This window comes from Scleropages formosus, chromosome 5, assembly GCF_900964775.1.
Source record: "Scleropages formosus chromosome 5, fSclFor1.1, whole genome shotgun sequence".
Classification (NCBI taxonomy): Eukaryota; Metazoa; Chordata; class Actinopteri; order Osteoglossiformes; family Osteoglossidae; genus Scleropages; species Scleropages formosus.
The window spans coordinates 873081-887679 of NC_041810.1; the positions used below are offsets into that span (position 1 = coordinate 873081).

The 14599-nt window shown below is 42.1% G+C and overlaps 1 protein-coding gene across 1 annotated transcript in view; it reads left to right on the plus strand.

The window, feature by feature from the left end:
* The window catches only part of LOC108942571 (low-density lipoprotein receptor-related protein 6-like), a 34555-nt gene that overhangs the window by 15028 nt on the left and 4928 nt on the right, over nt 1–14599 (plus strand). The window contains exons 5-16 of the mRNA XM_018765992.1: nt 1070–1466; nt 2315–2486; nt 6018–6234; nt 6357–6646; nt 7774–8000; nt 8609–8793; nt 9265–9591; nt 10273–10475; nt 10686–10900; nt 11303–11493; nt 13547–13756; nt 13954–14079. Of these exons, the coding sequence (XP_018621508.1) occupies nt 1070–1466; nt 2315–2486; nt 6018–6234; nt 6357–6646; nt 7774–8000; nt 8609–8793; nt 9265–9591; nt 10273–10475; nt 10686–10900; nt 11303–11493; nt 13547–13756; nt 13954–14079 (2760 nt within the window). The remainder of the gene's footprint in view (nt 1–1069; nt 1467–2314; nt 2487–6017; nt 6235–6356; nt 6647–7773; nt 8001–8608; nt 8794–9264; nt 9592–10272; nt 10476–10685; nt 10901–11302; nt 11494–13546; nt 13757–13953; nt 14080–14599) is intronic.

Genomic DNA, 14599 nt, shown 5'->3' on the forward strand with positions numbered 1-14599 from the left:
TGTTGTGAGAAGGGCATTTGTTGAAGGCAATCAAACCACATTTGTTTTGGCCCCACTCCTTTCACTTGTTGAAATAAAACACTCCTACATAGCTCTGTGAAGCTGCTGCTGGGTATTACAGCTGGAGGTGAGAATTGAACCAGTGACCTTTAGGGCCAAAGGCAGCAGCTGTAACCACTGTACTACCAGCTGTCCAGTACAGTTTTGAATGAAGTATCTGGGGTTTAAGAGAATCATTGTTGAAGTACATAATACATAAGATATTGGGAGATGCCATTGCTCCTCTGATTGTAAACAGCAGGCACTATACAGTATAGCATTACTCTAAGCATTATTTCCCATAAAGCCCCATCCTGTACAGAAAAAGCTTTTAAAAAAAAAAAAAAAAAAAACTTTCAGCTGTGCTCATAACACCATCAGAGAGAATAGTTTTGTCCTGGTTCACTGTGCTGGCTGGGCCATGGGATTGCAGCATACAGTGCCTGAACAAATGTGTACTAGTAATGCCTGATTGTCCAGAGTGGCCCTGTAGAGCTTGCCCCCAATACCCATTTTACACCACACAGAATGGGCGAGGGCTTTCAGGATTAATAGAAAATGAAAGATAGATACTGGTACAGTTTTACATTGGTTGTGAGGGGTTTGAGCTAGGAAAATACCACAGGCATGTATCAACAAGAAAACTTAACTGGCTGTTGCCCAGTCTTAAAGAGAATGTCCTTTAAATGGGAAATGTGCTACCATCTATAGTACTTACTATAAACCTTACAGTGGTTGGCTCAAAAAGATCTTTCCTTTTATAAGCTGTGAATTCAGTAAGGATGGTATTTCTCAGGGTTTTGTGAATGACTGTGCACTATTCAGTTTAGGTCCTGGATATATCTTTTCAGTATTTCTGGATAAATTAGCCCTTATTTGTGGTGGTGTTATATGGCTCTAAACAAAATTAGTACAGTGGTCATTATGTAGAAGTTGACACACAAGGTTTCCCTTAATTACAATAGCATTAACAGAATAGCTTAACCTTTGTGGCATGAATTTCTGATTGGTCCCCGTTGTGTCCGACCAGGTGCTACTCAGCTGTTGCTTCTAGCCCGACGCACAGATTTGCGACGCATCTCTCTGGATACAGCTGACTTCACTGACATTGTGCTGAACACTGAAGACATCCGGCATGCCATTGCCATCGATTACGACCCCGTGGAGGGCCACGTCTACTGGACAGATGATGATGTGCGGGCTATCCGGCGCTCCTACTTGGATGGTAGTGGGAGCCAGTTTTTGGTCACTTCACAGGTTCATCACCCGGATGGTATTGCGGTCGACTGGGTGGCCCGCAACCTGTACTGGACAGACACGGGCACTGACCGCATCGAGGTGACCCGACTTAATGGTACCATGCGCAAGATCCTCATCTCTGAAGACCTGGATGAGCCCAGGGCTATTGTTTTGGACCCTGTTGCAGGGTATGTATACCTGTGTACATCAAAAGTATTGCTACAGCATTGGGCAAAATTGTCAGCCCCTTTCCAAAGCCAATGCACAATGACGCCAGCTCATATAAATATTTCCTTGTAATGAGTTGACTGTCAAGACATTTTAGGCATGCTGTTTACTCTGGAGATTGTGTGATGTACAGTAGGTATTTGTGGATTTCTATTTTGTTCCCTGTCCTAAAGGATTTTACATTTAACTCTTTTAGAAAGCCTTCAACAATGTTATTTTAACTGGTGAAACCACTGCACACTCAGTATTCAGTCTTCACTGTGTTTCAGAGTGTTTACGCTTTTATGTGTACTTTCCATTGAGTGCCCCCACCCCAAAACTGTCTCGATATAACGAGACTGACCAAGATCGACTGTCAAAGTTGGCATCTTCTGGCATTATTCTTACTACCATCACCCCTCTAGACCATTTCCTCATTAACCGACTAGTGAAAACAAACAGTATTTGTCCTTCAATGTTAGGCTGCTACGTTGGAATCCAAAATATCATATGAGATAGTAGCATTCCAGCAGTATACTTCAGAACATCTAAAGTGAATTGTTATAAAAGGCTAGCTGTCATGCTGTTCACATAAACTGATAACCACTTATAATATGTTGCTAGTATTTTATAGGTTAATGACAATGAGTAATAAAATACAGTACATGTAACCTTTCTGCATTCTAAAGGAAGGTACATTTCAGGTAAATATCCATCTGAGAAAATCATTAGTTACTGGTTACACTATTGACTGCCCAAAAAGGATGTGAGTGATTTTCTTTATGGCTGACATGACTGTTGCACAGAGTGAGTTTATGTTAATCTCCAGGTACATGTACTGGACGGACTGGGGGGAGGTTCCGAAAATCGAGCGCGCTGCCCTGGATGGCACTGACCGTGTAATCATGGTCAATACCTCGCTGGGTTGGCCCAATGGTCTTGCACTGGACTACGGTGAGCGAAAGCTCTACTGGGGTGATGCCAAAACGGACAAAATTGAGGTGAGTTGTTGCATTTATCAAGCTGTTTCAGCGCTGCATATATGGAAGGCTTCTACTTTTGCTTTTACCCCAAAAATGGGCCTTAAGAGAATTTCTGCCATTCTGGTGGGGCTTTTGAAAAAGTGGAGGTGTTTACAGCAGAGTGCAGAGTTCTATGTGGAATATCTGATGGACTGGAGCTTCCAACCCTTCCCTCCCTGAAACCCTTCACTGGGCCAGAAATGTAAATGGTGTAGTGTGTGCATGCCTGTGTGTTATGAAGGGAATGTCCAAAACAGTAATGTGATGGATAATGGGGAGCAGAGGGAAGGGGCCCAGCAGGGGGCCTTTGTAGCTGGCTTTATCTGGCAGGTGGCCCCATGCTGCCTCTTTCATTGCTGTGGTGACAGTGGGAGGAGCCAACAGCTCCCATCCTCTCTCTGCACATGGGAGGTGCCAGCTCTTGCAAGAATGATGGGACACAGATTATGTGAGGCAAGAGCTGGGGTTCCATTCTGCATTCAAAGCAGATGGACACAAATTGGACTCAGTGGGTTCTCTATTTCAACTTTTAATCCTGTGTTACTATTGATCAGTATTACTTGCCTGTCTGAATCAGCTGTTTGCTGAGGGCTCCCTCCATTTTCTGTGCAGGGTTTTGTTCTGTTTTTGTCTTTGACCATCTCCTTTATCTGTCTCACTAAAATGCGTAGTTTTCCTGCAACTCTTCCTTCTTTCCACTAGTTTTTATCCTGCAGTACCTGAAACTGCTGCAGTATTTTCAGTTCAATGGGGCTGGAAGGAGTTGTTATATAGCTACATGATAATAGTCACAAAATAAAGGTTTGAAAATAAAGGGCTGCTTCAGTTTCTCAGGAGAAACCTTGTACATTTTCACACCATTGTTTCCATCTACAATTTCTGGTTTTGAAACTGCTTCAGTGGGGCCTCCAACTCGTTTGACATGTGGCGTAAACAGTGCAGGGCCAAAATCGCTGTGGACTTCTTGTTGGTCTCACAAATGTCAGCACAGTTTGATTTTACCAGAATGATGTCTTGGGTCTCTGCAAGGTGGGCCACCTACACATGTACTTTTCCTCTAGGAGTTGTATTTAAATGTGATTTATTTATTTATTTTTTTTCCCCTCTGCAAGTCCTTTATGGCTTTGTCTTCAAAGGGACTTTGAGTGCTTCAAGTTTGAATGTGGAGCAAATGTTTACAAGTGCCCAGCTGTGATGCCCCCAGATGAAAGCACTTGGGCTGACACTCAGGAGTGAGTTTCATGTCTGTGCCTGGGCCATGTCTTGTCCTGTACTGGAATGTGAACGTACAGTTGTGGTCACACCAAAATGCTCTAATCATGGAAAGTGCACCATTGCACAGCAGTTGGGGATCCTGACAATCAAGTAATAAACTACTGTTGCAGTTTTGTGCAGGAATAAGTGTTTTATGTAGAACCCCCTTTTTGAATTTGGAGTCTTCTCATTTGTTTTTGTTTGTCAAACAAAACCCCCCCCATTTCAGTTTGGCAGAAATTAACCAGAAACGTGCTGAATTTTATTCTCTTGAAAGACTTCATTGTGCTGTCCTGCCTCTTGTGAGGGGTGTTTCTCCGTTGTCTGCTTGTGGGATGTCCTTTATTCTGTTGACATAATCCTGTGCTCTGACTCAGCCTGCACCAGGGTCCTTTGGGGAGGAGATTTTTTGTGGGGGCGTGGTGGGCTGGGCCCCACTTCCCCGCCCACTGCTGCTCTCGGTGTAGAGAGGTGGCGTTTGTGGCCAGGCCCACATCTGCTTCCATTCGCAGCCTGTACTCCAGCTGTGGTCAGCAGTGTTTAGAATAGCCCCAGAATGTGAAACCAACACCACACTGTGGTCACATCTCTCTAACCATCACAGAGCTTCAGGCTCAAACCACTCAACTTAGGATGGAAACTTCACTTCTTATATGCCTATAGTCTTATGTGCATGTTTGCGTGCGTGTATATGTCTGAACAAGTAATGCCTATAGCCCTGGGATTGCTGCCTGAAATACATGTATTGGTGCAAAATTCCAATCCAGTACAGTGAAGATGAGTCTAAATTCTTTGCAAATAATGCATTTCTTATATTGAAAATGCTTGATATATTTTATATGTATTCTGGGTTGCATGGTAAAATATCAGGAGCTCTGTCTTCCACTAAAATGTAAAATATGGCTGAGAAAATTCAAGGAAAAATGGTTTCTGTTGATTTAAGACTGCTAAAGAGGCTACAGGGTTTTTTGCTGTATAGATGCATGAAAACTTTGTATGCAATGGCATCATTTTTCTGTACCACATTTTGTTTGTTTATGCATTCATCCCCTTGTTTATTCCTACTTTCTCAATGGAAAGGTCCATTTTAAGTTGCAAGGTTAATGTTAAGTACTGTGTCTGTAGGAGAAACATTTCAAATCCATGTTCAAAAACTCATTTCTGTACAGTATCATGGCGGTTCAATAATGGTGTGGATACGCCTTGATGCTGTGCAAATGGTTTAACTGACGTTTCAAATTGTACCTTAATGCCAAGTCTTATGACTTGCTGCTGTTGTAGTGTCTGGGTGTGAACCTGTGAGGTCCAAGCTCCCATCATGCACCTTCATTCCCTTCTCTGTCATTCACGTGCTTGCTCACTCGTGCTCACACAAGAGATTAAAGATGTCACTGCTGACTGTCTGAGGGAGAAATGTGGTGGCCATATGTGCGTTTGTTTGTTGCTCTGGCAGCTGCTTTTCATTATCACTGCTTGGATTGGCAGCCAGGTTCCCGGCCCTCTGCATTCCAAGCTCCTGCACCACCATTGAAATTCAATCAGTGTGATGCTGCTGCTGTTGTGATTCAAATGCCCTCCCTGCAATATGGAAACCCATTGAAAAGAACATGGCTGTGTGTGTCTCTCTGTGTGTGCGCGCGTGTGCTTTTGGACCTCAGCATCCTACTCTCATATTCGAAGAATCTCTTGAGATGCTTGGGTGCTGTGAAAATTGGTCTTTTTGAACCAGTGGGTGATGTTCTATGGGAGCTTGGCTTTAGATTTGTTAGCCAATAGCACTGTCTTATTAAACTACCAGTCTCATAGCCTGAAACTTAGTTTATATCAGAATTTTCATGCTGTCTTCTGCAGTAAGTGTAATGCATAACATATTTCCTGTTTTTGTTTGAAGTATGCTGGGGGTTATTCTCAGTCAGTTGTCTACTGGTGTACATTAAATATCAGATGGTATAAACTGCACAGAGTAGCGAAAACAGTATAACCCACAAGTGCCCTACATCTCTGGTACTGTATGTCTTGAAATTTGAAAGTCTGGAACAAGTTACACAAGATACAGAAAGAAATGCTGGGTTACTCTACCTACTCATTACTGTATTTGCTTGGCAGTGTGTCCCAAGTAAATTTACATTTATTGATTTGGTTTTTAATTTTCTCCAGAACGATGTAAATCTCAAAGACACAAAGAGATCCTTACATTTTGTTTATGAATCACCTCGCCCAGTTTCTTGAGCTCTGCCGTTTGAACTTTTGCTGCAGGTGATAAACATGGATGGCACCGAACGCAGGATTCTAGTGGAGGATAAGCTGCCCCACATCTTTGGTTTTACCCTGTTGGGAGACTTCATCTACTGGACGGACTGGCAGCGGAGAAGCATCGAACGTGTGCACAAGCACTCAGCTGAACGTGAAATCATTGTGGACCAGCTACCTGATCTCATGGGCCTCAAAGCCACCTATGTGCACCAGGTTTTTGGTAAGATACCATAAAACGGGTGCAAAATGGCTGTATGCTCATCCTTGCCTTGACAAGTTAGGTGTGGGCCCCTCGGTGCCTGACAAGGTAATTGTACATGAGAGAACTATTGTTGTTTGAAGGTACGAACCCCTGTGCGGAGAACAACGGGGGCTGCAGCCACCTGTGCCTGTATAAACCCCAGGGAGTACAGTGCGCCTGTCCCATTGGCCTGGAGCTCATCAGCGACATGAGCACCTGCATTGTGCCTGAGGCCTTCCTGCTCTTCTCCCGCCACACTGATATCCGCCGCATCTCCCTGGAGACCAACAACAACAATGTGGCAATCCCGCTCACTGGTGTCAAGGAGGCTTCTGCCCTGGACTTCGACGTCACTGACAACCGCATCTATTGGACGGACATCACACTAAAGGTATGAGTGGGGGACGGTAGCCCACTTCTCCTAGCTGGCTGTATGCCTGCAGCTGTCAGTATAATAGGCTCCTCGGGGACCCCAGCTTGGAAATAATTGATAGCAGATTTTTGTGTGTGTGTGCGCACAAGGTGTGTGCAGGTTGCTTTTTTTTTTGCCAGGTAACTGACTGACAGTTCTTAGTGTTTTAGCAAGAAAGTTCATTATTTTGGAGGTTTTTTTTTTTTAAAAAAAAATAAAGGTGCAAAATGCAGAGAGAGCATGCTATAAATGTACTCGTTTTTGCAATACACAGCAGTTTTTTTTTTTTTTTTTTTTTTTTTTCTCCCTTTTGCATTGTTCTGTAGGGTGAAATGCAGAGTGCTGGAATAATGTTAACATCACTTATGTAAATTGGCAGTGAAGCATGTGTCAATCCCATCTAAACTGATTTGAATATAAAATGCTTTCATTTACTGCAGAAATCACAGTATTTCTGTATTTACATGGCACATGTAACTGTAGCAGGATCATGTTCAGAAATTCTTCATGTCCTCCAGTTTAGGTGAGACAGGATAAAGTGTGTGCTCAAATTTGAGGTTGTTTCATTGCAGTAGGGGAGACTGTACATGCCTTCACAGGTATAAATAATTCAGAGAGCTACATTTTTACCTTACCTCTCTGCAGGCTGTTCAGAATGAGCTGTGAGTTTTGGGATGGCTTGAAGAGCACAGTCTTTTTCCAAGATGTAGTCCTAGTCTAGTGATTTATGAACATTGCATAGGTTTTGTGGTTTCCGTAGGCATCTCCACTGACTCTTTGGTAACCCATTTGAAACTTTATTTTTAAATGTTCAGCTCAGTCTAGTATTTATTTAATTTATTAATTGCTTTAGGTATCTGGGTTTTGTAAATCCTAATCCTGGATGAGGATGAGGAAGTCCTGTTAGCCACATTGTTGATTGAGGAGTCTGCATGATGAATATCAGTCATTCTTGTGACATTCTGTTTTATGGTAAATTGAGCAGATCCACTGATAGGCCATGGATTTGAGCTTGGACACTGGGGAAAAATACACATTAGAATATCGCCTTGAGAGCTGGTTGTTGAGTGAACCTCTGAAAGCAGGCCCATGTCTTCTCCCTGCAGACAATCAGCCGGGCTTTCATGAATGGCAGTGCTTTGGAACATGTGGTGGAGTTTGGTCTGGACTACCCCGAGGGCATGGCTGTAGACTGGCTGGGGAAGAATCTCTACTGGGCTGATACCGGTACTAACCGTATTGAGGTGGCCAAGCTAGACGGTCAGCACCGCCAAGTCCTGGTGTGGAAGGACCTGGACAGCCCACGGGCCTTAGCCCTGGATCCAGCGGAGGGGTGAGAGGACAGGGCTCGGACACATGTAGTGATGTTTTCATGTTAACTGGGAGATGTTTGTTCCTGTTCAGAAATTACATTGTACTCCATACCTCAAACCAACGTGCATCCTTACTGATACACAATAAATCACAAACAATGCATTTCAATGTAATTTTAATCATAATATTGGACAGCTTTTTTAATTAGAACATTTGAAGTGCTTCATGTATTGAAAATTAAGTCACGTGAGTTTATTACTCTGGGATTTTCAAGGCATGTTTTTGTGTTTCTGCTGCAAAATATTTAATTTTGTGTGAAGCAGTAATTAACTTGAACAGTTTGCTTCGTGCAGTCACTATCACTTTGGGCTTTGAGTTGCAAAAAGCCCCGGGGGGGTTTGGTTTGTTTTGCATCTCAATTTCTTTTTATTTTGGTCCCCTTTGTCAGTGGCTCTGAGGTATATGAAACTTGGCTAATATCAAGGTGGTGTTTGCCAGGACTGCAGAAATGAGTCACGTAGCACTGTAATTTGACTATTAAGTGTAAGAGAGTTGGCTTTGTAAAGAAAAAAGTGGATATTATAGATTTTTATTATTATTATTCATTCTTCATGGTCTCATTGGCAGATTTATGTACTGGACGGAATGGGGTGGCAAGCCAAAAATTGATCGTGCAGCCATGGATGGCACAGGACGTACCACTCTGGTAGACAATGTGGGCCGTGCCAATGGTCTAACCATTGACTATGCTGCACGGAGGCTGTACTGGACTGACCTGGATACCACACTCATCGAATCCTCCAACATGCTTGGTGCCTGCTTCCTGTTTTTCCCATTTTAGTCTTTTTTTTCCAAAGACTGTACTAAAGAATGATTCTTTAAAGTATAGTTTTTCTGCAAAACAAAGTTTCAGTTAATTATGCATGTAATATAGGAGTAATACAATTTTGGGATTTTTTTTCCCCGCTGTAATGGTTTCGGTTTACAAAATGGATTTCAGTGCAGTTGTCACACAGTTATGTGAGCTCTTTAGTGTCAGGCAAAAAATGTTAAATCAAGACAAAACCAAGTATAAAATGATGGGTAAAGTCTTTATTGCACTATATGTTGAAACCATTACATCTAACTAAAAGATTAAAATGTTGAACCTTTAGCTTTATGAGCTTGGACTAAACAAATAATGTTTCCAGTAAAGACTCTGGAGAGAACAATCTCTAAAAGTGACTGAAGCAATTGTTAAATATTTTCTGCTTTTGCCCCTTTCTCTGCATTTTACATGAAAGGCCTGGAGCGAGAAGTCATAGCAGATGATCTCCCCCACCCCTTCGGCTTGACCCAGTACCAGGACTACATCTACTGGACAGACTGGAGTCAGCGCAGCATCGAGCGTGCCAATAAGACAAGCGGGCAGAATCGCACCGTCATCCAGGGCCATTTAGACTACGTAATGGACATCCTGGTCTTCCACTCTTCACGCCAGGGGGGCTGGAATGCCTGTGCCTCCACAAATGGCCACTGTTCCCATCTCTGTTTGGCTGTGCCAGTCAGTGGCTTTGTCTGTGGCTGCCCAGCCCACTTTACCCTGAACTCTGACAACAAGACCTGCAGCGGTAAGGGAGGCATTCTCTGGGACTTGTAACTCCTACTCTGTTAGAGCAGTGCCATTCCATTCACATTTTTGCATTGCGTTTGGGGGCATAGAGCACGTCATTTCACAGCGGTGAAGTCATGCATGCAGGTGCTCTGTGAGCCTTTCTCATAAGTGGCAGAAAGGTAGAGCAGAAGTGCGACTCAGACCTTCACACCAAATGTTACACATTGCAGGCAAGTGGCCAACTGAGGGTAGTAGTTTAGAACGGGCTGCTCAGCTTTTTTTTTTGTGTGGAAAGAAATATTGAAAAACATTTTCCTTGTGCCTGAGAAATAGTAGCCATTTTTTTATTTTAATTTAAAGCCAGTGTGGTTTGTGCATTTGTTGCCAACTTGGCAGTAGTTAGAAAGCAGAGGCCCAGTTCACGCCTAACTACTTCCATCTGTGTTTGTCATAGTAAAAATACTTTTTCAACTCTGTGAAGCTTACAGATGGAAGTTTCAGTGTGCATAGGATATGCATTCCTATTTATTTTATTTGTTCAAATTTACTCATCTCTGATTATCCTAGTCTTAGTACATGTAAGATGGTGCAGCTATGAATACTTTAACAATATAAATTAACTTCAGAAGTTTATATATTTGACTATGAAGGTCGTTGGACTGAATGTTCTAATGTTCTTCTTCCTGCAACCTTGCAGCTCCTACTTCTTTCCTGCTCTTTAGCCAGAAGACTGCTATCAACCGCATGGTCATAGATGAACAGCAGAGTCCTGACATCGTCTTACCCATTCACAGTCTCCGCAATGTGCGTGCCATCGATTACGACCCACTCCATAAGCACCTTTACTGGATCGATGTAAAACAGAATGTCATCCGTCGGGCTCAGGAGGATGGAAATCAGGTATTGTGAAGCCCACTACTGTTATTGTACAGAAAGATAAAGATTATGATGCGATACTTTGTGTAACATGGTGATCAGATAGACTTTGTTCCTCTGAGCTAGGTGCTCAGATCTCAAGTACTCTAGGAAAGTTTAAAAGCTCCAAGTAATGGAAAACCACAGTTCTTGCTAGGAGAGATGAGTAACAGCCCTTGTCACCCTTGTTTCTAGAGCATGGCAGTGGTGAGCAGTACACCTGGAATGAATTCTGGCCTGGGCCTACAACCCTTTGACCTCAGCCTTGATATATATAGCCGCTACATCTACTGGACCAGCGAGGTCACCAATGTCATCAATGTTACAACAATGGATGGCCGACGAGTGGGTGTAGTCCTGCGCGGGGAGCAGGATAAGCCCCGTGGCATTGTAGTCAATCCAGAGAGAGGGTAGGTCCAATTAACCAGACGATTGCTGTTTTGCTCAAAACTCGCAATGTCAGAATGTCCTAAATCGAAACTAAATCCAGGGTCTAATATCTGCCCTACAGTGTGACTCACTGATCTTGGCAATAACTTCAGAGAAGTTGTAACGTATCTTTGTTCCAGTATATAAACATTACCAATAATACTAAGAACATAAATTTGAAATATTTTTCATCTACTATCTTTATGTAGCTTGGCATGCTCCCCTTCTGTGGAAAATCATTTTTAAATATGTCTGCATATAATTACTTTATTTCCAGAATCTAAGTCTTATGAGGCTGAAATTTTGTTTTTATAAGGCCAAAGAATTAGTCCATGCTGCTCCGATCTGCCTTTACACTGACCCTGTGCCCCACTCTCCCCCAGGTACATGTACTTCACCAACCTTCAGGAGCGGTCCCCCAAAATAGAGCGTGCAGCACTGGATGGCACAGAGAGGGAGGTGTTATTCTTCACTGGCCTGGGCCGGCCTGTGGCCCTGACTCTGGACAATGAGGCCGGCAAGCTGTTCTGGGCAGACACAGATCTGCGCCGCATCGAGAGCAGTGACCTCTCTGGTGAGCTGGATATGTTCACAGACACCTGCCCATCTTTCGGGATTCTGAGATTGGTTGCTGTAGAACTGTGAAATCATTCTTTTGATTTACATTTACAGTGGCAAAAAGTATATGAACCCTTTGGAATTAGTTGGTTTTTTTTGGATTAATTGATCATAAAATGTAATCTAATCTTCATCAAAGTCATGAGTGTAGACAAACACGATGTGCTTAAACTTAACAGCACACCAACAATTATCTTTCATGGCTTTCTTGAACACATCCCATTAAACATTGACAGTGCTGTGGAAAAATTAAGTGAACACTTGGATTTAGTACTTGTTGATCCTCCTTTGGCAGCCATAATCACAACCAAGCCTGTTCAATGTTTTCCGTATAGTAGACTCAAAAGATGTTAACCAGTTCCAGTGATTTCTTGAAGTCTTTAGCTGTCACTCTAGGGTTCTTTTTTCTTATCTCATTGAGAATTGTGCAGTGTGCCCTTTGAGTCATTTTGGCTGGACAGCCACTTCTAGGGAGAGCAGCCACAGTACTAAATCATCTCCATTGATAGACAGTTTGTCTAACAGTGGACAGATAAATATCTAAGCTCTTTGTGATTACTTTGTAACCCTTTCCATCTTCATGCAACGCAACAATTCTTGATTGCAGGTCTTCTGAGAGCTCTTTTTTGCGAGGTATGGTTCACATCAACAGATTCTTTTTATGAACAGCAAACTCAACATGTCTGGAGTGCTTTTTATAAGTAGCTCTAAACAACATCTCCAATCTCATTTGACTAATTGGGCACAAGGTTTGCCAATTTCCAGTTCTAATTAGCTTTTGTTGACGTCATTAGCCTAGGGTTTCACATACTTTTTCCAACCTATACTAAATTTACTGTGAATATTTGAATGACATCTTCAATATTTACAAGAACAATACAATTATTTGTATTGTTGGTACTAGTGGTAGGGAACAAATTAGGTTTGCTTGAGACTCATGTCTGCAGCTATATCTTCTTCTCTCAATGTAATGCATAAGTTGTACTTTTGCTGAAATGTATGTCGCTTTGGAGAAAAGCATCTGCTAAATGAATAAATGTAAATGTATTAATTAAAACAGATTGTGTTTGATTACTGTAACTTAGATGAACATCAAACTAGGTTTTAAGACAAATTTATACATGAATGCAGAAATTTCCAAAGGGTTCACATACTGTTTTGCTACTGTAGCTATTTAGCAGACACTTTTCTCCAAAGTGACGTACATCACGGAGAAAAGTACAATAAGTGCATTACGTCAAGATTTCTGTACTATACAGGTATTGTAGTGATCTTAATGGAATGGTAGAGAAGTGGTTTACTATGGCTTCTTCCACGTCTTTTGACTATGGGAGGAAACGCACGCAAAGTCCGCACAGATGGAGCCAGATTCAAACCCACAGCCCAAGATATGTGAAACACTAGCACTGCCTCCTGCCTGAATTTGAATTATTTGAATTCTGTATTCTATGGTATAATGTACACTGTGCAATGGTATTTGCCTAAAATATATCCAAGTGTAAGTGCAATTGGTATTTAAATTTTTTTTGTCCAACATAACTTGCTTCATTCCATGTCAAATGTTATTTTCAACTAAAATATAAAGCCTACAGTCTAATACAAAGACACATTCACCCATACATTTAAAATTTGTGGAGGTTGGTGCTGCATTGCAAAGAAAACAGTTTCTTTTTTTTAGATAATAGGCACGAGGTCTTGCCTGCCATGTTGTCTGGCATTGAGCTGCCATTCCAGACAAGTCTTATGGATGTGTTAAAATCCTGTTCTCTAGCTTTGAAGTATTCTCTGTTCTTGTGTATTTTCCAAATATTCTGATATTTTTCTCTCTTCTTTTAGTAGATCTTTCTCATATTCTTAACTTTATTCTTAAGTTTACTCCCTTAAAGAATCTGTCTGTCCTCTTAAACACTTCACTGTTTCCCTCTGACTGCCCACTTTATCCTCATCCAAGTTTGTGTCAGTCTTCCTCTTTGTCCTCAATGGTCCCCTTTCCTCAAACCCTCTTGTAGGGGCCAACCGGATCGTTATCGAGGACTCCAACATCCTCCAGCCAGTGGGGCTCACAGTCTTTGGGAACCACCTATACTGGATTGACCGGCAGCAGCAGATGATTGAGCGCATTGACAAGACAACACGTGAAGGCCGCACTAAGATCCAGGCACGCATATCATCGCTGAGTGACATCCACGCTGTCCATGAGCTTGACATGAAGGAGTACAGTAAGTAGTCGATGCCTCGATTCTTGACCTATTCTCGGCACATTTTACTTTTGTGGTTTAAAGCACATTTTACTGTTCTCGTATGAAGTTCATAGAAAATGTTAATGACTTCTTGACATGGTAAATCCAACCATTCTTGTAACGGAAGTGTTGCATTGTTACTGTAACAAAGTGTGCGTTTGCCCCATTCTCTCCAGGCAAGCACCCCTGCACATCGGACAATGGTGGCTGTTCTCACATCTGCATTGTGAAGGGTGATGGGACCACACGCTGCTCCTGCCCTGTACACCTGGTGCTGCTGCAGGATGAACTCTCCTGTGGAGGTAACCCTGTCTATTCACATTGTATCTTGTTGCAAGGTCAACTTTACTTTCCTCATTTCCTTTGTATGGTGAGCAGCTTAGACACCTGCTACTTAATTTTTAGTCATATGATTTCATATGGACCTCAAACATTTGTGGTATTACTGCCATCTCAGGCAATTAGTATGGTACGGTACATAAATTACCAGTGGTTTTCATACCAGTATGTTGGATTTAGCATTTAGCAGATGCCTTTTCCCTGAAGTGAAATACATGTGAAAATAAACAAAATTACATTACAAATAAGGGGGGTTTGACTGCAGAATTAGTCCATTTTGATTGTTTGGGGGGGGGACCCAGTTTTGTAATCGTAATATGCTACTTTGACCTGCTACAAAGCAATAAGCATAATAAACAGCTTGTGCTGTTTAATTACCATATATTGAAAAAATGTTGTTAGAATAGAACTTTGGAAACAGATAATTGCTCATTTTTGTTTTTTTGCAAAATGAGGAAGAAATTGCTGCTTGGTTTTTCGTCA